At 42.4% G+C, this 26,159-nt stretch overlaps 1 protein-coding gene across 2 annotated transcripts in view; it reads left to right on the plus strand.

Annotated features, from left to right (window-relative positions):
- LOC126284326 (sodium-coupled monocarboxylate transporter 1-like) overlaps positions 1-26,159 on the plus strand; it is a 143,700-nt gene that overhangs the window by 70,129 nt on the left and 47,412 nt on the right. For both annotated transcript variants that reach the window (XM_049983170.1, XM_049983169.1), the window contains exons 8-12: positions 1,535-1,672; positions 6,049-6,157; positions 7,451-7,560; positions 15,998-16,184; positions 20,366-20,452. In XM_049983170.1, coding sequence (XP_049839127.1) covers positions 1,535-1,672; positions 6,049-6,157; positions 7,451-7,560; positions 15,998-16,184; positions 20,366-20,452 — 631 coding nt within the window. The remainder of the gene's footprint in view (positions 1-1,534; positions 1,673-6,048; positions 6,158-7,450; positions 7,561-15,997; positions 16,185-20,365; positions 20,453-26,159) is intronic.

The raw sequence follows: 26,159 nt of genomic DNA on the forward strand, positions 1-26,159 counted from the left end.
ACGTTGGCAGATGACGTTCACCTGGCATTCACCATACCCACACCCTGGCATCGGATGGCCACTTGTGTACCGCGATTCGTCACTCCACACAACGTTTTTCCACTTTTCCATCGTCCAATGTTTACGCTCCCTACAGCAAGTGAGGCGTCGTTTGACATTTATCGGGGTTATGTGGGGCTTACGAGCAGCCGCTCGACCATGAAATCCAAGTTTTCTCACCTCCCGTCTAACTGTCATACTACTTTCAGAGGGTCCTGATGGAGTTCGGAATTCATATGCGATGGTCTGGATAGATGTCTGTCTATTACACATTATGACCCTCTTCAAATGTCGGCCGTCTCTGAGAGTCTACAGATGAGGTCGGCCTACACGCTTTCGTGCTGTACGTGTCCCTTCACGTTTCTACTTCACTATAACAATGGAAACAGTGGACTTAATGCTGTTTAGGAGTGTGGAAATTGGAAATTTGTGCTAAGGACTATGAGAATAAAGTGCTGAGGCCATCGGTCCCTAGGCTTACACGCTTCTTAATCTAACTTTAACTTACGCTAAGGACAACACACACACCCATACCTGAAGGAGGACTCGAACCTCCGACGGGGGAAGCCGCGCGAACCTGACAAGACGCCCAGACCACACGCCTAGCCTCCGCGGCTAGGAGTGCGAAAATATCGTATGATACAAGTTACACGCAATAATCTGACCACGTTCGAAGTCTGTGAGTACTGTGGAGCACCGAGCGAGGTGGCGCAGTGGTTAGCACACTGGACTCGCATTCGGGAGGACGACGGTTCAATCCCGCCTCCGGCCATTCTGATTTAGGTTTTCCGTGATTTCTTTAAATCGCTTCAGGCAAATGCCGGGATGGTTCCTTTGAAAGAGCACGGCCGATTTCCTTCCCAATCCTTCCCTAACCCGAGCTTGCGCTCCGTCTCTAATGACCTCGTTGTCGACGGGACGTTAAACACTAACCACCACCACCACCACCACCACCAACTGTGGAGCGCCCCATTCTGCTCTTCCACGATGTCTAATGGCTACTGAGGTCGCTGATATGTACTTGGCAGTAGGTGGCAGCACAATGCCGAAAAACGTATGTTCTTGGGGGTGTCCTGATACTTTTCTTCGCATGGTGTATACAGGCCCAGAAACAGCTGAACGATAGTGACCCTATAAGGATCCTATTTGAAGTACGGAACTCTAAAAAACTGAAGTAAAATACTGAGTTTAAAATACGTGGATACATATTGGTGAATGTGGCCCGCGTTCTCGGTGCTATGGTCCCCATTCGACCTCAAATCCGTGACGGTGTACGTGCTTAGGCCTCAACGGTATATCACAATATCATGAAGTAACACTCTTTATGATGTTGGTCTCCGTGGTGGCTGCTACCAACAACAGCAATCAAAGAGATCGCAGATATTTTATTCAGTATGATCCTATCATACAGCCAGCAGAACTTCACATGTCAAAAGTGTGCTACTAATCTGACAGACTCGACGTGTAAGAAAGTAGTTCACTTCGTGTGTTGCAGCCTCGGGTTCGAACTCACGGCCCGCCACAGCTGGTTCGGCTTCCTCGTGGGCAACTTCTTCGGCTGGTTGCCGCTCGGTGTCTCCCAGATGACGCTGCAGAGGTTCGCCTCAGTCGAGAGCCTGCCCAAGGCGCGAATGTGAGTATAAGCTGCAGACACACCAGCCTCAGGATATCAAACGGAAATTCTACGGACTGTTTGCATCAATTCTATGCAGACCGTCCGTGTCCTTAGAAACTGAAGGCGGACTCTCTAGATTAATTGCATCCTTAATTAGCTGTACCCGGCCACGCTTTGCGGTGGCTCAGTCTGCTTAAATGTAAATGAAAGAGCAGAGAAAACACACTCTTCTAGAATGAATTAAAATTGAGAATTGGATGTACGTCCTAAGCTCATTCTCTACCCACTCTCTTTGTCCACCTCCTCCTCGTTTCCTGTCTCTCTCTCTCTGTGTATCTTTTCCTTCTGCCCTCCTTCTCTCTCCATCTCCTCATGCCCCCTTTTCTGTGTCCATCACCCCTCCTTTCTCTGTCCATCTCCTCCCCCACCCCCGTATCCATCTTCTTCTTCAATTTCCTTCTTCACGTTTTCTTCATCTCACGACTCTGTCCATCTCCTCTCTCTCCGCCCTTTTCTCGGACCTTGAGCCTTATTTATTGTTATTGCAAATTCAGATTCTGTAGTAGCATTGTAACCATAAATCAGTAACCCATAAATACAACGATTCACTACCAGATTTTTGGTAACAAAGTTTTTTCTTTACACAATTCGCATATATTTTACATGTATTAAAAATATACATCTGTTAAATAATTAGGTACCTCAAAAAAGGCCCGTATTGACAAGGTGTCAAAATTTCAAGGACTTTCGATTTGGAACAAACCAAAATTTAAATTTATATAACGTTTCGCGTTTTAGTAGATATATTTTACGCATACACCAAATGGTAGTCCAGCTTGTATATTAAAACACATGAGTATTCGAATGCAGTGCTGTGTCAAAATTTCAAAGGAATCCTCGAAGAACTTTCGGAGACGCACTTATATAGAAACAGTAAATGTTCCTAATCACAACTCTCCGAAATCTTTTGACCAACTGCTTTGAAATTTTGACACGACGTAGCATTGGGATAAGCATGCTTTTTTTATACCTACTTTTTGAATGTATATGATATATAATTTTACAATGCTGTTACAAATAATTATACTTCAAAGGAACCGTACAAACACGATTTTGAACAAACGAAAATTTATATTTTTGGTTTTGCGGGCAGACGATTTTGAACTTCTGGATTGTTCCCTTGATGGAGACGTTGTAGGGTAACCGCTACAATTCCCTTTTGAAGACAGTTTCGGTATTATTCGCATCTTCAGACTATTAAAGCCAACGGCCTTGCCGCAGTGGTAACGCCGATTTTCGTCACACCACTGAAGTTAAGCGCTGTCGAGCTGAGCTAGCACTTGGCTAGTACTTGGATGGGTGACCATTCGGTCTGCCGAGCGCTATTGGCCAGCGGGGTGCACTCAGCCTTTGTGACGTAAACTATGGAGCTGCTTTGAGAAGTGGCGGCTCAGGTCGCGGAAGCGGGCTTACGGCCGGGAGAGCGGTGTGCTGATCACATGCCCCTCCATATCCGCATCCAGTGACGCCTTTGGGCTCAGGATGATACGGCGGCCGGTCAGTACCATTGGGCCTTCATGGCCTTTTTGAGAGAAGTTTAGATTAGTTTAGTTCAGACAACAGTTTCAGCTTTAAACATTAGATGTTGGGATTCAGTAAAAATCGGTGTTCCAAGTGGTAATAGCACATTTGAACCCAAAGCAGTTATTTTGCAATACTGAATCTATTTCAGTAGGCAGTTCAGCTACATATTAAATGTTGTTTCGAGACGAGAGGGATCCAGAAATTTCTTTATATTATTCTCTCTGTACACAGCTTTATTGAGCCTGGTTCGTTTTAAGCCAACACTTCTCAAGCTGTAATGGTTGTCACCCAGATGGTAGTGACCGTTAGAGAAGCTCCTTGGTTTGAAGAAGGGCGCCACGAGCACAGGAACACATTCCCGGGAAATAGCTGGCGGTTAAGATCAACCTGGAAACGGCAACTTAATAGGAGTAAAGAGTTGCCTCAGAACTGGTTGGTTCGACAGACATAGCTTCTTGTAGGCATGGCGTTTTAGGGTAGCATTGCCTAACCTGACAGTGTTTTCCTGCTGGGACTGAATTTTTAAGTAGAATCCAACATGGTCACTGAACCTCACCACACATGAAACTCCTTACCACTACCCTATCTGAGCACGACTCTAGACCACAACCATGCATGCGTGTGCGAAGGGCCTTTGGGTAGGCACAGGCGCTCCGATATCATATTTACACTCTGACACCAGGCAAGAGGCTTTCAGCTAAAAAGATCGCCCCCATATGAGAATATAGGAGGCCTATCCGGAAAGTAAGATCCGATCCGGCGCGAAATAGAGATCACAGCAAAATCCGGTAAAGGTTTGTGCAGACGTGTTGGCAATGTTCCTAGTACGCCTGTCGATCGTGTCAAGTCGCTCTTTTCAGTTCTGAGCGCACAGTGAGCATGTAAAGATCCCCAGAAAATAGTGTCTCCCGCCAAACACGAGGACCTGGTGAGATATTTCGCCTAATCTCAAGCAGCCCACATAATATACCTGTCATGCGTTTCCTTCTTCATTACAGTTCTTGGCCGCACTATGCAGGGGGCAACGGAAATGTTTCTGCAGCGCTTTTGGTGGGAAGTGTTTGATGACCCACTATACAGTCCAACTGTCTCTCAGTGAGTTTCATCTCTGCTCACATGATCTGGCCGGGTTGGCCAAGCGGTTCTAGTCGCTACGGTCTGGAAGCGCACGACCTCTACGGTCGCAGGTTCGAATCCTGCCAATCCAATTTGGAGCACCATATTTCTATATTCACAAATTAATTCCATGTAAAATTTTATAAACTGTGGACGAAACGTCAACACACCGCATCCAACGTGTCTGCATGCGAATGCGTTGGATACTGTATCTGTCTGGGTATTCGTACCTCCACCTTGCTAAAAGCGAGTCCAGCGTTTACACCACAATACCAAGTCACTCGTTGGGAGAAAAAAAATAGAAAATAATGTGGCGGACATATCGTATTGCATCACTAAATATGGAAAACTACTTAGAGCGAGGAAACTTGTAACTGGCCGGCCAGTGTGACCGAGCAGTTCTAGGCGCTTGAGTCCGAAAGCTTGCAGCTGCTACGGTCGCAGATTCGAATGCTGCCTCGGGCATGAATGTGTGTGATGTCCTTAGGTTAGTTAGGTTTAAGTAGTTTTAAGTTATAGGGGACTGATGACCTCAGATGTTAAGTCCCATAGTGCTCAGAGCCATTTAAACAATAATACTGTTTCAGTATTAACTGAAGCATACAAATAGTTCATAACAAGAAACAGCAACGTAGACAACTATTAACGATATTAATGACATTCTGGAAAAAATGTCAGATATTTTAGGTATCTAGGTATCTTAGCTATGAATAAGGGATGGTGCCGAAAGATGATGATGTTTGAATAGAACTCATTTAAACAGCAGGAAAAGGAAACTGCAAAACTTTTTACAGAGTGAATAAAATGTTCTCGAGCTTCCAGCCCGGTTAGTGGTTACATATCCACGAGTACTCTTTGGCCATTGACAAGTGGCAAATAATTGCCCTCTGATACCCGCCATCTACGTTAACAGCCATAGTAAAGCCTGTGCTGTCACTGATTCTTGGTCCATCGCCATATAAGGGAACATTTGTATTCACAGTCTGCTGCGCCCCTGGTTAATTTCACGATGCACCGGTTACACGCGGTGCTCTGCTGTAAAGCACCATCTTTGTTGAAGACGTTAGCTTATATTTTAATCTATACATCTCCTTTACGTTTATTGGCGCAGAAGCCGTCAGTATTCACTAGGATAATGGAGCCGTTGAATGCGATGGTATGTCGGTTTTACAATGCATTTTTAGCTACTGCACAATTCTCTGGATAGGCTAGTCACAGAAAACTCTCATATTCAGTCCGGTGTCCTGTTGTCCATCATACAATCTGTACGATGTCACACTGTCTGCACTCATATGGTATTTCGTAAGTGGTAGGAGGTCTGAAGTTTACACAATCTTCCACACGCATCGTGAGTTCACATATTTCAGATGTAATCATGAAGACTGATTTGACGTCATGTCTCTCTGGGAAACTGTTTCTCTTCCCTGTCTTTGAGTTGCAATGTGGACACCATTAAAACGTCATTTCTGCTAGTACAAATGTGACATATCCTCTACTTGCCATACTTCCCAGATGTTCTACTTGTACATAAAAGACAAGGACAATGTTCGAGTTCCAATCACTTAAATATTTTTAACTTTTCAAGACGTTTCAGCTTAGTGTTTACTTTCAAATGAAAAATTGTTGTGATAACACTAACCTTGACCTAAGAGACTAAGCATACTGTCCTCATGTACCTGTTTGTTGATTTTCAGGACAATGTGGGTGTTCATTGCTGGTGCAATGTTCCTCATTATGATGAGCTGCTATATTGGTTTGCTCACTTATGCAGTGTACCATGACTGTGATCCTCTCATTACTAAGGTAAACGATAGCGATAGTGTATTCCTACTGAGCGATGACTGATGTTGTGACGACAAAAGGATTCTAATGTCAATCTAAAGTCACAGCCTAAGACTTATGGTATATCTTTTTATTCACTGAAATCTAGAAACATTACATATAATGGATTTTAAGTTTGTAGGCATATTTGTGAGTGAATGGAGCAAATTTACTCGACGATTGCCAAACAATTTGTAGAGGCCAGTGGAGAAGGCAGTCAGTGTTGACCAGAGTGATATTGTGTGCCTCTGTATATAAGCGGTCACAAAACGCTGCGTAATTCCTTACCTCTAAAATAACGACTCACGTCAGCAGCTACCTCGAGATCACAGCAGGGGTTCGGCTTTAAAAGGTGTGCCAGAATGTCTGTCGCTCTCCAACCCCAGGTGCAGACAAATGGCCTTGAATCAAACTCAATGAATAACCGTTTCGCCTCGAAGTCATGACTCTGAGAACTCTTGACCATAAAAAGAGCACCGTGTCGTTCTGTGTTGTAGCTATTACTTCTAAGTCCTGTAAATACCAATGTCATTAGGTACATTCAAAGATGATTCGAAAGGTTTTTAGTTTTATTACTATTTATCGTGTAAAAATTACTGTCAACTGCAACTGAAAGCGAGAGATAAAAGTACTGTTTGTGTGAAACCTTGGTCTGGTGCAAGAGCGGACTTGCAGGCCCAAAATTGATTATATTATATAAACAGGCAAATAAAATACAGAGTAAAGTGGTTGTAATTTTAACACTCTACTGTTTGGTCCTTGCCAAGAGACTTGGAATTCCATTCAAACACAGAAGTTTTTGATGCAAAATGATCATTTATCATTCAGTTGTAACTACACTGACCCAGTCCTCTAACATCATAGCAAACATTATCTGACTAATAACGAGATCAGTGGAAGAAACTGCTGACACTGAGTTGAAGGTTAATCTGACCGCTTTATCTGTTGTATATCCGAATTAGCCACATGCAGCTAACAATTAATTCCACATGGACCGCATGAAAGCCCTGTCCACTATAAAATTTGTCTTGCCTTATAGTATTTATATTCCTGTCTTTGAATTTTACCAAGCATATAACATGCAATAACACAAAATACACACTTGTGGGTCTCACATTCGGCGTCCCCATCAGCTGCAAATAACATTTGGAGGCCAAATATCTGTTGCTTCAAATATAGGCTGTAGCTATGAGTTATATGGGTAATCACATGCCTATGGAAATATAAAGAATTTAACGAGTGCACCATAAACAGTGAGTCTTCCCTCTCTTTCAGCAAGCGAGCGCCAAGGATCAACTGCTTCCGCTGTTGGTGATGCAAGCCCTACAGGACTTACCTGGTCTGCCAGGAATCTTTGTTGCGGGTATCTTCAGCGCCGCCCTCAGGTAAAAGTCCAACGTGGATCACAGAAATGAGATCCCTGTTGGAGTACTGTGCTGCGCATCTTAGCCCTGTATTTAGCCATATATGTAATTTTTCCTTTAGGAATGGTCAGTTTCCTGATCGATTAAAGTAGTCAGTACTAAATGCGCTGCCGGCCGCTGTGGTCTAGTGGTTCTAGGCGCGCAGTCCGGAACCGTGGGACTGCTACGGTCGCAGGTTCGAATCCTGCCTCGGGCATGGATGTGTGTGATGTCCTTAGGTTAGTTAGGTTTAAGTAGTTCTAAGGTCTAGGGCACTGATGACCACAGATGTTAAGTCCCATAGTGCTCAGAGCCATTTGAACCATTTTTTTACTAAACGCGCTTGATGAAAAGGGAGAAATGGATAATGTAGACAATTGTGTGTATGCGCACTTTTAATCAATCTAACAATTGTGCCTATGACAGTACAAGTTTCGGTTACGAGTTGTTTAGCCGTCTAGGAAAAATCTCAAGCAAATGAGAATCTTTCTGGTTTACAAAAGTTGTCAAAATCTGTTGTGTATTTATGAACGTAAATACATTGTTGTAATATCTCACTTATAATTCACTGTAACGTAAACTTGAAAGGAAATAAAAATCAAATGTTTTTGGACGTATTCCACAACTAATCTCCTATTGTCACTAGCCGCTAGTAATAACTCCTTGTTGGCCACCTGAGTCACTCTTTCCCACCGCGCATGCGTCATCAGCGAGCGCCACCTCACTGCTCCATCGTGAGTTTCCCTGTTTCTGGATTGCCGTTAGAACCAGCCATATTTTTAAAGTCTTTTTCTGGTCTCTCAGGAACTCTAATGCAACCTAAAATAGACTGTCGAACTGTCAGTAACTGTCATTGCTGCACTATCTTGCAGGTTGTTCTTTTACTACCAAACGCCCGCATCTCGTGGTCGTGCGGAAGCGTTCTCGCTTCCCACGCCCGGCTTCCCGGGTTCGATTCCCGGCTGGGTCAGGGATTTTCTCTGCCTCGTGATGGTTGGGTGTTGTGTGATGTCCTTGAGTTAGTTAGGTTTAAGTAGCTCTACGTCCTAGGCGACTGATGACCATGGATGTTAAGTCCCATAGTGCTAAGAGCCATTTAAACCATTTTTTTAATCACCAACTTCTGGTATTTTGGCTTTCACGCGCAGAATTTATGTTCCTTTTCACAGTACAGCATTTTTCTTAAAACTGCACAACTCTATACTGTTTTTATTAACATTAACAACAACATAAATTTTGCCATATGTTACCTAATGCATTTCAGAGAGAGAGAGCAAGTTACGTTATTGTTCAACAATCTTTGGTCTTGTCATGGCACAGTCTTTGCCTCTTCATAGTCTGTTACATTCTTAGTTGAACTGTGGTGAGTGATGGACATATTCAGCAGTGCTTTGTTGATTTGTGATGGTTCGTGTTACATGAAGATAGATTAATTGTAAAGGACTCCTCGCATGAGTGAGATGAATACATCTGAAAGCGACGAGAATATATATTTCGAATAATATTATTACTTTGCAGAGAAGGAGTTTGAGGTAAGACTGCAGCACTGCTCAGCTAGAAATGGCTATTGACAGCTAGTTAGCTTGCCCAGAGCTGACAGAAAGATCGCTCTACTTCCCTGACTCATGCTTTAACAAATAAACTGATTAAACTGTTCGGCTTTTACAGAAATTCTCTGTTAACATTGTACCACTTTTAAATCATTGTTCAGTTTGTTAAGCATAGTATTGTTCAGACCAAGGTTATGTGTGAGGAACCGGCGAAGTTTTACTCAGTCTTTTTTGAATACATACTTCATTCTAAAATCATTGCCTTGGAATACCATTTCATAGGAACAGCTACACACCCCACCCCATTGTTTATCATTACGCATTACCACATGCAACAGTTTTACTATGTATTTAGAGACAAGACTCTAGCTTAGCCGCTGTCTGATTGCTGTCTGCTATTGTGCTTTCGGGTAGTTTGCAACAATTCGAAATTTTGTTACGGCTAGATAATGGTTTTACTGCAGTTATACATTCAATATAAAGACAAGCTGCATTCCGATCAGTTACAGTTCAGTTCAAATTAGGTTCTGTTTAGTCAAAGGTTAGCAAACGAGTTTAAGTTGGATAACAGTTTGTGGGGACATAGTTTTGATAACCCAAAGACTTTTATACAGTGCGAGGTGCAGTTGGGTAAATTTCCGACAGGTACAAATATAGAAGGGAGGTTATAGCTCTAACCCTTGTATAAGATCGATAACTTTCTGAGTCAGTTTGCATTCGATACTGTTTAAATAATTAATTTTTTTGACATTCAATTTGAATTTAAAGGTAACGTCACAAGTGGCATCTTTCAACAAGATAAAGCGCCTTGTCATAAGACCGCGAGTATGATGAAGTGCTTTGAAGAACGCAGTGTCGGGTTCCAATTGAGTGCTGGTCTCACAACTCGCCAGATATGAACGTGATCGAACACATCTTGGATGTGATTGAACGTGGCGTCAGAGTCCATCGACCCTCTCCACATAATTTACGGAAATTAGGAGACTCGTGTCTGCAGATGTGGTGCCAGTTCCGTCCAGCGACCAGTCAGGTCTCATTGCTTCCCTGCCACGTTGCGTCGCCACTGTCATCCGTGCTGAAGTCTGCCTGCTTAGCTGGGTAGTAACGTGCTCGTCTCCTATGCAAGCGGGCCCAGGTTCGATTCTGGGCGTGGTTGAACATTTTCTCCGCTAGTGGACTGGGTGTTGTGCTGTCCTCACCATCATTTCATCATCATCACTGGCGCCCAAGACGCCCAATACGGTGCCCAATGAAATAGGGCTTACACTTGGCGGCCGAACTTACCGGAGCAGGCCTGCCATACGCTCATTTCCATTTTTTCCAAGCCAAAAATAGACACACGGGCTATTAGATAGGTGGTTCAAAATGGTTCAAATGGCTCTGAGCACTATTCGACTCCACTTCTGAGGCCGTCAGTCGCCCAGAACTTAGAACTAATTACACCTAATTAAACCTAAGGACATCATACACATCCATGCCCGAGGCAGGATTCGAACCTGCGACCGTAGCGGTCGCCAGGCTCCAGACTGTAGCGCCTAGAATCGCACGGCCACTCCGGCAGGCAGATAGGTGGTCATAACAATTTTGTTCATCAGTGTATTTCTGATAACATAAATGTGCTCTAGGGACGCCAGCAAGGTAGCTCAGCATGTTCGGTCAGAGCGTTAGCTGCCCTATGTAATTAAAAAAACTGAGTTAACAAATCGATGACGAACCTGAACATGCATCATGGGACGAACCCCATCACGGCTTAAATTTAAAAAAAAAATCGTCAGCAATTGCGGCCGAAGACTTCTGGCATAAGAAGTCACCCTCACTCAGCCAACGTCCTCGTCAAACATGGGCGGAGGAACGGATAGAGGTTCAGGACACTCTCTTGTCCTTGAGGTGGGAAACTGCCCTACAGGCGGAAGAACCAGCAATGATGAACTTCATGAACAGGCGGAAGGCAATGGAAACCACTCCATCACAGGCACACAAAATGTATCCACATGAAATGTGCCCTCTTATTGAAAAAAGCATCATGATGATCTCTCCATTTCCGGCCGTTGTGGCCGTGCGGTTCTAGTCGCTTCAGTCTGGAACCGCGTGACCGCTACGGTCCCAGGTTCGAATCCTGCCTCGGGCATGGATGTGTGTGATGTCCTTAGATTAGTTAGGGTTAAGTAGTTCTAAGTTCTAGGGGACTGTTGACCACAGATGTTAAGTCCCATAGTGTTCAGAGCCATTTCAACCATTTGATCTCTCCATTGCCAAAAGTGTTCAGAGCCATTTCAACCATTTGATCTCTCCATTCCCAAAAGATTTCGAACTAGTCCCAGATTCTGAACTCCGGGAGGGAATTGCCAATGGCTAGGTGGCCAAGAGGGAAAGACAGAATAACCAACGAAAGGATAACGTTCTACGAGTCGGGGCTTAGAATGTCAGTAGTTTGAATGTGGTATGGAAGCTAGAAAATGTGAAAATGGAAATGTTAAGTATCAGTCTAGATATAGTGGGGGTCATTGGAGTGAGATGGACGAAAGACAAGGATTTCAGGTCTAACGAGCATGGAGTAATATCAGCAGCTGCAGAGAATGGTATAACAGGAGTAGGATTCGTTATGAATGGGAAGGTAGGGCAGAGTGTGTGTTACTGTGAACAGTTCCTTGATAGGGTAGTTATCAGAATCGACAGCAAATCAACACCGACAACAATAATTCAGGGAAACATGCCGAAGTCGCAAGCAAAGGACGAAGATATAGGGAAGATGTATGAGGATAGCGAAAGGGTAGTTCAGAACATGAAGGGAGATGAAAATTTAATCTTCATGGGGGACTGTAACGCGGCTGTAGGAGAGGGAGTAGCTGTAAGCGGAAGAATGTGAATATATTAGTAGAAACGAGAGAGAATAATTCTAATTGGGTTGTTCAATAAATATCCTTTAGTAACAACGAATACTCTGTTCAAGAATCACAAGAGGAAGAGGTACACACGGAATCGGCTGGAAGGTACGGAAAGACTTCAGTTGGATTACGTTACTGTCAGGCACAGATTCCGATATCAGATATTACATTGTAAGGTGTACCAATGAGCAGATACGGACTCAGATCACCGTTTGGTAGTGACGGAAAGTAGGCTAAAATTTAAGAGAGTAGTCAGAAAGAATCAGTGCGCAAACGAGTGAGATATGTAACTACTAAGGAATGAAGAGATACGCTTGAATTACTCTGAGGCTATACGTACTGCGATAGTAAAAAGTGTAGTAGGCAGTTCAATTCAAGAGGGACAGACATCTTTAAAGAGGGAAATCACAGAAGTGAGAAAGAAAACCGCAGGTGCAAGGAAGGCAACTGCGACGGAACCATGGGTAACAGATGACTTTCTTCAGGTGATCGATGAAAGAAGGGAGTTTAGAATTAACTGTAGTGGTATGTAACGAAATAATAAGCCAACAGCTACATCAAAGAAATTACTTTCTGTACCTGTTTCTCGCACTTAGTGCCGTTCTTCAGAAGGTTGTGCCTACTGCATATTTGCATCAGTAACAAGGTCCGACATTTTGCTGTATGAACCTTATTATTGACACTTGCAAATAATGGGATAGGCCAATCTGAAGAAGGGCAGAAGTGCATTAAGTGACCGAAACCCGTAAATAAATTAAATTTATTTTATGGAGCTGTTGCTTATTACTCTGTTACAAAAAAGGAAATTCAAAAATGTTCGGGGGAATTCAGGAATGCAGAAACACAAGGCACTTGAGAACGAAATCAATTGGTAGTGCAGAGAAGCCAAGGAAATGGCTGCATGAAAAATGTGAAGAAATCGAAAAAGAAATGATTGTTGTAAGGATGGATACAGTGCACAGAAAAGTCAAAGCAACCTTCGGTGAAATTAAGAACAAGCTCGGTAACATTCAGATTGCAATGGGAATTCCACTCTTAAATGCCGAGAAAAGAGCGGATAGGTGGAAAGATTACACTGATGGTCTCTATAAGGGGGAAGAGTTGTCTGATGTCGTAACAGAAGAAGAAACAGAGATCGACAAGGAAGGGATAGGAGATCCAGTATCAGAATAAGAATTCAAAGAAGATTTGGAAGACTTAAGGTCAAGTAACGTAGAAGGAGTAGATAACTTCCCATCCGAATTTCTAAAATTATTAGTAGTAGTGTCAACAAAACGACTGTTCATGTTGGTGTGTAGAGTGTATGAAACCGGCGATATACTATCTGAATTTCGGGAAAACATCATCCACACAGTTCCGAAGACGACAAGAGCCGACAAGTGCAAGAATGTTCGCACAATCAGGTTAACAGTTCATGCATTCAAGTTGCTGACAAGAATAACGTACAGAAGAATGGAAAAGAAAATTAGGGCCTGTTAGATGATCAGTTTGGGCTTAGGAACGGTGCAGGCAACAGAGAGGTAGTTCTGACGTTGCGAGAGATAATGGAAGCAAGACTGAATAAAAATCAGGATACGTTCATAGGATTTGTCGGCATGATAAAAGCGTTTGACAATGTAAAATGGTGCAAGATGTTAGAAATTCTGATAAGAATAAGGGTAAACTATAGGGAAAGGCGGGTGATATAGAATTGGTACATGAAACACGAGGGAACAATAAGACTAGAAGCCCAAGAATGAAGCGCTCGGATTAAAAAGGGTGAAAGACAGGGTTGTTGTCTCTAGCTCTTTCTGTCCAACCTATACATAGCAGAAGCAATAAGGAAAATAAGAGAAACGTTCAAGAGTCGGAAAGGTTAAAAGTATATCAGTGATAAGATTCACAGAAGAATTTGCTATCCTCAGTGAAAGTGAAGAAGAACGTGTTGAATGGAATGAACAATCTAATGAGTACACAATTTCTATTCAGAGTAAATCGAAGAAAGGTGGCAGTAATGAGAAGTAACACCAAGGAGAAGACCGAGAAAACATTACAACTAAGGATCACGAAGAAGACGGAGGTAAGGAATCGTGCCAACTAGTCAGCAAAATACCCTATTGCGGACTGGGCAAGAAGGACGCAAAAATAGGCTAGCACTTGTGAAAAAAAGCATTCCTGCCCAAGCTAAGTCTGTTAGCATCAAACATAAGCCTAACGTGATGAAGAAATTTCTGAAGATGTACGTTTGGAGCATAGCATAGTTTGGTGGTGAGACATGGACCGTGCGAAAGCCAGAAGAGAATCGAAGCCTTTGAGATGTGGTGCTACAGAATAATTTTGGAAATTAGGTAGCCTGATAAGATTACGAATTAGGAGATTCTTCTCAGAATCAACGGCGAAAGGACCATAAGAAGAACACTGACAAGACGAAAGGACATAATGGTGTGACACATATAAGGCACCGGGGGATAACTTCCATGGTACTAGAAGGAGCCGTAGAGTGTATTAACTGTAGAGGAAGACAGATACTGGAATACATAGAGCAAATGGTAGTGGACGTAGGGTGCAACTGGTAGTATGAGATGAAAAGATTGCCACAGGAGAGGAGTTATGGCGTACCTTATCAAACCAGTAGGAAGACAGATGACTCAAAAAATAAAGGTCATTCAAAAGATAACATAAATAAATAAACACGAAAATAAAAATTCGATCTCAGGCCTAAGTGAGTCAACTTTAGAATGTGGATATTATACTAGCTATACCTGATAGTAATAGTTATAGTGATGAAGATAATTTTGTGAAATGTAAATGTGCTAACATTAAATCCGTTACGTGCCAGCCCGGTTGCCCGTGCGATCTAACGCACGGCTTTCCGGGCAGGAAGGAGCGCCTGGACCCCGGCACGAATCCGCCCGGTGGATTTGTGTCGAGGTCCGCTGAACCGGTCAGTCTGTGGATGGTTTTTAGGCGGTTTTCCATCTGCCTCGGCGAATGCGGGCTGGTTCCTCTTATTCCGCCTCAGCTACACTGTGCCGGCGATTGCTGCGCAAACAAGTTCTCCACATACGCGTACGCCACCGTTACTCTACCACTCAAACATAGGGGCTACACTCGTCTGGTGTGAGACGTTCCCTGGGGGGTCCACCGGGTGCCGAACCTCACAGTAACCCTGGGCTCAGTGTGGGACAGCGGAGGTGTGCAGTAGTAGTCGTCGTGGGGTTGTGGACCACTGCGGCTGCGGCGGGGACGGAACCTCTCCGTCGTTTATAGGTCCCCGGTCAACATACATACAATTCAATACAAACCCATTACGTTCTCGTCGAGAATGAGCAATATCCAACAGATGGGACAAAAGGCAGAGAAAATTTGACTGGTGAGACAAGAAGAAAAGGAAGTTGATAATAGTACATCAGAGATTTAAGGAACAAAAAATGGTTCAAATGGCTCTGAGCACTATGGGATTTAGCAGCTGAGGTTATCAGTCCCCTAGAACTTAGATGTACTTAAACCTAACTAACCTAAAGACATCACATTCATCCATGCCCGAGGCAGGATTCGAACCTGCGACCGTAGCGGTCGCTCTGTTCCAGACTGAAGCGCCTAGAACCGCTCGGCCACTCCGGCCGGCATTTAACGAACAGCATAAGGAAGGGGTGGAGGAGATAAAACCAGCCGAAAGATCGGGAAACATTAAAAATTTCACGGTTCATACACGTGGAAGAAGATACATAGTTCCAAGGTCTCAACCAACAATTCTGTATCTTTTACTTTCTTGCCGTGCCAAACAGGTCACAGCAAAAAGGTGTAAGCCGTATATTTCTACGTTTAATTGTATGTATGTGAACAGCAGTAATGTCGACAAACTGTCGTGTATGAATGTATATGCATCATCGCATTGGTCATAAACAATAAAATTACGTACTTATTCTAGTTGACCGGATCACGGACACCACGTTCTAAGCAAATATCGAGGTCTGTCGCTTCTCATTGCGCTCATTTTGGTAGCTCCATGTCGACTTCGCTCAACTCTGTCTCCGCGGTGGTGCTGGAGGACTTCTTCAAGACGTTCTACGGACAGGACGCGCTCTCCGAGCGCCAGACCGACATCCTGCTCAAGAGCGTCGTGGTGATCTTCGGCGTCCTCTGCACGTCGCTCGTCTTTGTGGTCGAGAAGCTCGGCACGGTACTGCAGGTGAGTCTATCCCTCTTGATTCAACGAAGAGCTTCCTGCTTCAGGAGACCAACTGCAAGTCGCGCTCTGTCCTTCAGCTCTGCTGCTAAAACAAGATTGCTGCGGTGTAATAGCCGCCTTGAGATCTTGCTTCGAATCAGGTATTTGCGGTAACTAACATTTCGTCGTCTGTAACTTCGCATAAAACAATCTGTTTACAGATGGAGAGATAAAAATACCTTTAAAATTTACTGGAATTCTTTAAGGGCCGTTACTCAGACTAGTAATTAAGCACACTGAGCAGTTACTTAGCTCCCAGAAAACATTACACTATTAACGTGCATCATCCTCTCTAGCCTAGAAAAAGTTCTCAGGTTGCTGAGGAGTTCACACGTTTATACAGGTATTCCATATCCAGCTGTAGCCGCTCATTGACGACTAGATCTCGTACTGTCACCGAATTGCAGGAATGTTGATTGTCACGTTTTATTTGCATTTCGAATTTCCTAACAATCTTATGTAGGATTAGGATTGAGCAATTCACCTGGCTAGTTGACGCACAACAGGGTACCTGAGCAACCGCCACAACAGGAATTTATGTGTACAATCCTTGGAAACATGGCTGTTGTCATCTGGAAGACGGGAGGATGTAGAAGAAAGAGCTACACTTGGTCACCGATACTGTTGAAATAAACATCCTTGTTCATATTCACGGTAACCTGAGTAAGTGGGCCCAACGTACGATGCCAGAAGCGTCCCCTAAATACCAGCCTGAAATGCACCCTCCACATATCTGCAGTCAAAGGCACCTTTTTTTTCGGTGCGCTCGACGCCACACATAATGCGAAAACAGGCTAAAGCGTGAGACTTGAGACCGCACAACAAACATCTAGCTGACTAGCTACTGTCCAGTTTATATGTTCTTCAGCTTCTTTAAGATATATTACAAGGTTGTGTGGTACATCATTAGTTGTAGACGAGTTGTACAGTCCAGGTCGGTATCATAATTATCAGTCATTTAATTGACAAAGTACTGTAGGCGTCCACTATTTAGACAGTTATATGTAAACTAATAAAATACCTGATGTTAACAAGTTTACCTCTCTTCAGGTGGTTAATTCTTGGTGAAATTTATATGAGAGCAGTTCTGCATGGAGTTGAATGTTTCGTCAGATCATCTTTGCTACTTTCATTTTCTTATTCTGGAAATGTTTAGTGCTGGTATTTTGTGGGAAAATTCTAACAAATATTATTTATCGAACATTTGACAGAATGGAAGTGTTGCTAAACTATAGCACTTACGTCGAACGGATCAGTAAATGCGATGATGCTTATTCCTGTTCATCATGAAAAGTAAACCACTGGTTTCCTCCGGTGCATACTTTAATAATTTTAAGGTGATGAAACTTACTTGAACAAAACAAAATATAAGAATATTTCACCATACACTTTCTTGTGTTATATAAAGAGACCTGTGTCGTGGAACTAACTTATTGTTTTATGAAGCACCTTAATGAACTCCACATATTCAATAATTCATATCTACAACCTTGACTGATATAACAGCAAAACCATGTAGGAATAGCAGGCTGATAAAACCGATTTATATGACATCTTTAGGCTACACTCTGTTTGGGAAAGCTCGACCAGGGCAACTCTTACGAGTTGCTGAACAATGACTAACATCAAAACCTGGCACTGCCGAAACTACTCTGAAAGCTTCCACTCAGGAGTTGTGTAAAATGCTACTAAGAGTGCAATTTTAGAAAACCGTTAACGAGACGGATTACAACTAACGAGAGCATCTCCATTCCTAAGCTGACTAGCAACTTTCACCTGAAATACAGTATCTAAATCCACATCAGCACGTACACGCCTTACAACTTGCAACGCGTGGCGGGAAGTAATTGTGGTACCATTATGATTTCTGGCCTTTCTGTTCTCCATCTACATCTACATCTACATTTATACTCCGCAAGCCACCCAACAGAGTGTGGCAGAGGGCACTTTACGTGCCACTGTCATTACCTCCCTTTCCGGTTCCAGTCGCGTTTGGTTCGCGGGAAGAACGACTGCCGGAAAACCTCCGTGCGCGCTCGAATCTCTCTAATTTTACATTCGTGATCTCCTCGGGAGGTATAAGTAGGGGGAAGCAATATATTCGATACCTCATCCAGAAACGCACCCTCTCGAAACCAGGACAGCAAGCTACACTGCGATGCCGAGCGCCTCTCTTGCATAGTCTGCCACTTTGCTAAACATCTCCGTAACGCTATCAAGCTTACCAAATAACCCTGTGAATAACCCTGTGACGAAACGCGCCGCTCTTCTTTGGATCTTCTCTACTCCCTCCGTCAACCTGACCTGGTATGGATCCCACACTGATGAACAATACTCAAGTATAGGTCGAACGAGTGTTTTGTAAGCCACCTCCTTTGTTGATGGACTACATTTTCTAAGGACTCTCCCAATGAAGCTCAGCCTAGTACCCGCCTTACCAATAATTTATTTTATATGATCATTCCACTTCAAATCGTTCCGCACGCGTACTCCCAGATATTTTACAGAAGTAACTGCTACTAGTGTTTGTTCTGCTATCATATAATCATACAATAAAGGATCCTTCTTTCTATCTATTCGCAATACGTTACATTTGTCTATGTTAAGGGTCAGTTGCACTTCCTGCACCAAGTGCCTACCCGCTGCAGATATTCCTGCATTTCGCTACTATTTTCTAACGGTGCAACTTCTCTGAATACTACAGCATCATCCGCGAAAATCCACATGGAACTTCCGACACTATCTACTAGGTCATTAATATATATTGTGAAAGGTAATGGTCACTTAACACTCCCCTGTGGCACGCCACAAGTTACTTTAACCTCTGTAGATGTGTCTCCATTGAGAACAACATGCTGTGTTCTGTTTGCTAAAAACTCTTCAATCCAGTCACACAGCTGGCCTTATATTCCGTAGGCTCCTACAATGCGGAACTATATCGAACGCCTTCCGGAAGTCAAGGAAAATGGCATCTACCTGAGAGCCTGTATCTAATAATTTCTGGGTCTCATGAACAAATAAAGCGAGTGGGGTCTCACGCGATCGCTGTTTCAGCAATCCATGTTGATTCCTACAGATTAGATTCTGGATTTCCAGAAACGACATGATACGTGAGCAAAAAACATGTTCTAAAATTCTACAACAGATCGACGTCAGAGATATAGGTCTATAGTTTTGCGCATCTGCTCGACGACCCTTCTTGAAGACTGGGACTATGGGACTACCTGAGCTCTTTTCCAATCATTTGGATTTCTCCACTGATGAAAAGGAAGAACTATAGTCGGTATGTTCGAATTTTCTGATTTTCCATCATTTCGCAAGAATTACGGGACAGATAGTAAGAAGTTGCTTTCGAACGTTCGTTCTCACAATTTTCGCAAGAAACCACGCCTTCAGTCACAAAAGACTCCCCTGCAACGTCTTCCATCTGAGGTGAATGAGTATGTTCTTGAAGCTCTCGCACATACTTAGTAGGAAATATGCTTCTCCACTTTGAGTCTTTTCAGTGTCCTATGTTAATCGTACGTGGTACAAGCTCCACAATACAGTACATGCTTCTTGACTCGTGTCTGACCTACACGTATCAAAGTACCGAAAAAGGATTTTAACGTATTGATAAATAAACGAACATTTACGATATCACTTATGGTTAGAAAGGTATAATATCTTTTGGAGTTCTGTTTAGAAATCTCGTGTTTCATCATTCTGGAGTTCATTTACGCCCTGTCATTGAAAACGTCAGCTAATATCCCTACGCAGTAATATCCACGGCTTTGTCTGCCTCAACAAATAGAATTTTTAAGTATTCGTCCTCATTAATCCTTGTGCGATGATAAGGGATTTTTTACGAAAATTTGGGAAAGGGGCGATGGGGGGAGGTGGAGGATGGAAGGGAACCTATAGCTTGTCAGCATAATTAACGGTACTTTTTAGTAGCAGGTTGTACTGTGTGTCAGCTATTTTATTCACTACTGTTAGATTAAATTAAAAATCACACGCATCATACGTGTCCTGTACAATGAGTTGGCAAATGAATCTTAAATTTTATGAGAAAGCTATCCATTGTTGTAAAAAATTTATTTCTCCTAATGGGCGCACTGACGTATAGCTTGAGATGAACGACATTCTTCCCGCTGTTTCAGCTGTCTATGTCCCTGGATGCCATGACTAACGGTCCAGTCCTGGGTGTCTTCACCGCCGGCATGTTTCTGCCATGGGTCAACATTTGGGTGAGTACGTTTGTGGTAGATATACGACTCCAGCGATTAGGGAAAAATAATGTGTTCTTCACTTTCCTTTGAATGTACTTCAGACTCTCAAGTTGTATATTTATTACGACATGCCTTGGATTAAATGTATTTTGTGTTAAAAATACCAGCTTGCATGTACAATAAATCTTAATGAAATACGGGCGTTACCGAGCTCAGTAGGCTTTTATCCTAACGGTAGTCAGAATATGTTATACTATTGTATCGACGCTGCTTTATGGTCTGCACAGATTTTTTGTTTCTCTTTAACCCAATTTTTATGTTGTTCGGAAATTGCAGGACACTCTAAGATTTTCACACTAATTAAGGCCATAGGAGCACGGTCCTTTCCGTATGTACTTCTGGTCAAAAATTAGTACTGGCAGCTGGAGTCAAGGGTTATTGTTAATTATGCCTTTTGCGTTCTTGAGATGATATTTCTATAGGAACTTTCTTCCACTAACACAAATTCATTTGTATCTAACACAGAAGTGAAGTACCAGTTCTCATAAATTTAGCTTCAAAGGCGTTTCAATATAACGAAATATTTTCTTAAAATTCTCACTCCTATTTCACACACTTAAGGGTTGAATTCACAAAAACCTCAAAAAGCACATTTTTTTATTTCTAACAGAGAAGCCAAATACAAATTTTCACAGATTTGGTTTGGAAAGAGCTTTCATAATGTGTAAGTAGGCTGTTTAGGTTTTTATATTGGTAACGCCACGTAGCGCTCTGTATATTGGTAACGCCACGTAGCGCTCTGTATGAAAATCACTGGCTGTGCTGTGTGCAGTCTGTGGATGGTTTGCATTGTTATTGGCCATTGTAGTGTTGGGCTGCTGGATGTTGATAGCGCGTAGCGTTGCGCAGTTGGAGGTGAGCCGCCAGCAGTGGTGGATGTGGGGAGAGAAATGGCGGAGTTCTGACATGTGTAAGAATGGATGTCATGAACTGCTATATATATTATAACTTTTGAACACTTTTAAGGTAAATATATTGTTTGCTCTCTATCAAAGTCTTTCATTTTCTAACTATGCCTATCAGTAGTTAGTGCCTTCAGTAGTTTGAATCTTTTATTTAGCTAGCAGTATTGGCGCTCGCTGTATTGCACTAGTTTGAGTAACGAAGATTTTTGTGAGGTAAGTGACTTGTGAAACGTATAGGTTAATTTAGTCAGGGCCATTCTCTTGTAGGGATTATTGAAAGTCAGATTTCGTTGCGCTAAAAAATATTGTGTGTCACTTTAGTGTTGATCATAATAGGTACAGAGCGAAATGTCTGAGTACGTTCAGTTCTGCTTAGCTGTTTGAAAATCAAATAATGTAAGAGGTTTATCAGCACAGTAATTAATTAATTTTTCTAAGGGAACGTTACAAATGAAATAATTCCATAAAATTTTTCATCTCTTATTTCACTCCCTTAGGGTGTTGAATATCCAAATCAGTGCAATACATATTTTTTATTTATTTTTTCATTTCAAATAACAATTTTCATTGATGTAGCTTTAAAAATGCTTTAATAGTTCTTTAATGGTAATTTATTTTCATAAAAACTTTCACACGCTATTTTACTTCGTTAATTATTGAATTTCTAAACAGGTTAAAATATGGTTTTTTGTGACTTTTTTCTTGAATTTTTTACTGAGTAATCAAACACCAATTTCCATAGTGCCAGCTTAAAAACTGCCTTATTAATGACATATTTTCAAAAAGCCTTTCACCGCCTATTCACCCCTTAGCAATCGAATTTCGAGCAATACCTTTTTAAATGACACCTACAGTATAAGATCAAAGCCCTCTGCATATTTCAAGTTTCTATCCTTAGTGCCTTGCGCTAGGCGCTGCTGAGACAGTGAGTCAGTCAGTCTGGACATTCCCTTTTATAGGTAGATTGAGAGCCCTTAACTGGCAGTATGATTCATTCTATGTACTATCCATGTCATTTATGTGTTTCTTGTATAAAAATTTGGTGTCTAGGTGTAGTTTATGCTAAATAGAAGTGATGTTTACATTTCTGGTTAGTGTCTTAATGTCCCTCGTATCACTACAACTATTCCTCCTGATATTTTATTATCCCTACTCGTGTATCCAGAATGCCAGATCAAGACTGTGTCACGAGAGGGGACATGAGATCTCCATTGCTAAACTGAGGTATCATAGCTGTACATACAGAAGTAACTTACTTCCCACCTTCAAGACATCACAGAAATTTTGAAACTTGAGCTTCCCCCAGCGTATACAACATTAAAACAAATTACAAGTTTAAACTCAATAGAACCTTAGGCACAGAAGCTCCTCTCCATACCTTGAGAGCCTAGTACTTTTGAAATAAGAAGGGTATTGCAGAGAAATGGCTTAGCCACTGCGTAGGCAGGGATAGTAACCAGTGGCACGCTTAAAATTTGCGACGCGCAGCCAAATACACCTGCCTAATCGAACTAATTCATTTGTTCGCCTGCATTTGAAGCCGTGGCATTACAGTCCATCGTGAGTGGACTGTCGGTGCCGAAGCCCTAATGGAAGTTGGAAATGATAGACCTTGGCTCATGCCCACTTATTGTGAGTGATAGTGTTCTCAAATGCATTAGTGATAATTCGCTGTCATCCATGGGTGGATCACATAGGTTGGCAGTTGTTCCAACAACGACTTCCAACCTCTACATACAAGTTTCGTACAAACTGTCGCACCGGGAAAACGTGTGAGTATTATTCAACACAGCTAGTATAGAAAATAAACAAGAAGTACAAAATAAATGTAATAGACAATTTATAGCTTGGTAGATTGAGAAATATCGAGTAATTAGTAAACGCAATAAAGCTGTGTGTGTTTTATATTCCGGAAATGTGGAACTCAGAAGATCGTCTGTAACACTGCACTACGAAGCAAACCACAAACCAGGGCAAAATGAATTCATTGCAGATGCTATTAATGACAGGAATAGACAGTCGACGTCTGTGATTAGGTATGTTAGCAAGAACTGTCACAGGAGTGCCGCTGCAAAAATCACCGCCAGGCATGGTAAGCCTTTTGGTAACTGGGAATTTCAGAAGGGAACATGATTTGCATGTGCGCCATCACTTTTTGAAGATTTTGAAAATGAGGCAAGATAATTGAATAGGTCACATATACTCTATCTAGAAACACAATAAAAAAGAGAATACTAAAACTTGCGGAAAAGTAAAAGAGCCACAAAACAATTACATCATGACCTCTCTTTATATTTTGCTGTGTCTTGACGAAAATACAGACGTTACTAAATCCTCCTGTTTAGCTGTGTTTGCTAGATGTGGTGGAGTAAATGGCATCGAAGAAGAAGTGATTGCGATGATGCCGTTGACAGCAACTACTAATGAGACAGCTATTTGTACGGCTGTTAAAAATTAGTTTACTCGAAAAGAAATACATCTAAAGAAAATTGTTTGGATAACGACTAACGGTGCTTCTAATAAGCTGTGTAAAAAACTGGTTTTATTAGATTGTTCCAAGCACACAATGGACATTCTGTTCTTGGATTCCACTACGTCGTGAAAAGCATGCTTTCGCTGTTCTTCATAATATAATGAAAATAGTTACAACAATAGTAGACCTTTTATCGTATCAAGCTTCTAATAAAGGAAGTTTCGAATCGGTCTTAGATGAAGTCAGGTCGGTGTACAGTGGCTTACAGATGTATATCTGTGATCACTGGCTGAGCCGCGGAAACGTACTTCAAAGATACGTGGAGTTTTCGGAACAAATCAGGCAGCATTCGTAAAATAAGGGAAACATTGTACAATATTCGTAGTCTATGGATGGTACGTGGCCTAGAAAACTAATGTTTTCTATGGACTTGTGCCATCGTTTCAAAGATTTCAGCGTAAAGCTTCAAGGCACAAACCAAACCATTATTGTTATGATTCATGTTTTTAAGGTCACCTGTAAGTTTTTAATAACGACATTTTCTCTAGAAACTACAAGTATTTCGCAATTTTCTAAAAAACATTACCATTAAATTTGATTTTATTCGAAAAGCCAGGCCGTGAAAACATCACTAAGGAATTTTGTTCGGTAATGTATTCATCAATAGAAATCTGTTAATCAGATTTACTAAGTTCAAACAGTTCTTGGAGAGACTAAAATTTATTATTATGTATCCAGATGTGATATCGTTGGCAATACTGAACGTGCCTATGTTTAAATTCATGAAATGCACTGAAGAGCCAAAGAAACTGGTACACCTGCCTAATATAGTGTAGGGCCCCTGCGATCACGCAGAAGTGCCGCAGCACGACGTAGCATGGACTCCACTAATGTCTGAAGTACTGCTGAACGTGTGGGGTATCGCATTGTCCTGCTGGAATTGCCCAAGTCCGTCGGAATGCACAATGGACACGAGTGGAGGCAGGTGATCAGACAGGATGCTTACACACGTGTCAACTGGCAGAGTCGTATCTAGACCTATCAGGGGTCACATATCACTCCAGATTCAGACGCCCCGCACCACTACAGAGCCTCCACCATCTCCAACAGTCCCCTGCTGACATGCACGATCCATGGATTCATGAGGTTGTCTCCATACCTGCACACGTCCATCCGCTCGAGAATTTGAAACGAGACTCGTCCGACCAGACAACATGCTTCCAGTCATCAACAGCCCAATGTCGGTGGTGACGGACACAGGCGAGGCGTAAGGCCTTGTGCCGTGCGGTCATCGAGGTTACACGAGTGGACGTTCGGCTCCGAAAGCCCATATGGATCACGTTTCGTTGAATGGTTCACATACTGACGTTTGTTGATGGTCCAGCATTGAAACCTGCAGCAGTTTGCGGAAGGGTTGCATTTCTGTCACGTTGAACGATTCTCTTCAGTCGCCGTAGGTCCCGTTCTTGCAGGGTCTATCAGACCATTTGTGGAGCTGTTAGACAGAGTAGTAGCTGCTCCAACGTCGCCAGACCCGTTTGTCCACTAACTTACTGACGAGCTTCGTGAGATGCCTGTACTAAATCTGATCATTGCCGTTTGGAGCAGCTTCTGTAATTTACAACGTCGTTAAACAAACTACATAAAATGTATTCGCACTTACGAATGTGGACAACCGTCGGCTGTATAATGAAATGAAAATATTTGCCGGACCGGGACACGAACCCAGATTTCACGCTTATCGCGAACTATTACCTTATTATTAGGCTATCCGAGCAGGACCAACGGCCTGACCCAAACTTCAATAAGTTGTCAACGATGTGTCTACAAACGGCACTCATACTTTCATTATGAACCGGATGTTTATAGTTAAATTTTCCCTATTTAACAAGTTATAGCAAAGAAACTAATTACCGTACCGTAGCATTAATGTCGAGATCATGGGAAAGAGAAATTAGAATTAGTTCAATTGAAACACTTTTGATGTGCTGCTAAGGTACATCATATCATTACATACCGGTACTACTATTGCTACAAAAGAGGCTCAATAGGCGCCCTTCAGTGTCCAGAAAAGTCTGAAAGCTCAGCATTGCATTTTGCACAACTGAATGAAGCGTCTCCGTAGGTTTGCTGGCTACTTCTCGTAATATGCTGCGCTTCAGATCAGCACATGTGTGGATGTTTCCCTGGAAAAAGCCTGTCCTTCAGGTAGCCCAACAATCAGAAACCACAGTACGTGAGATCAGGTGATCCTGCCCGCTTAGCATTTGGAAACGATCGGCTGATA

The sequence above is a fragment of the Schistocerca gregaria genome, chromosome 8 (assembly GCF_023897955.1).
Source record: "Schistocerca gregaria isolate iqSchGreg1 chromosome 8, iqSchGreg1.2, whole genome shotgun sequence".
Classification (NCBI taxonomy): domain Eukaryota; kingdom Metazoa; phylum Arthropoda; class Insecta; order Orthoptera; family Acrididae; genus Schistocerca; species Schistocerca gregaria.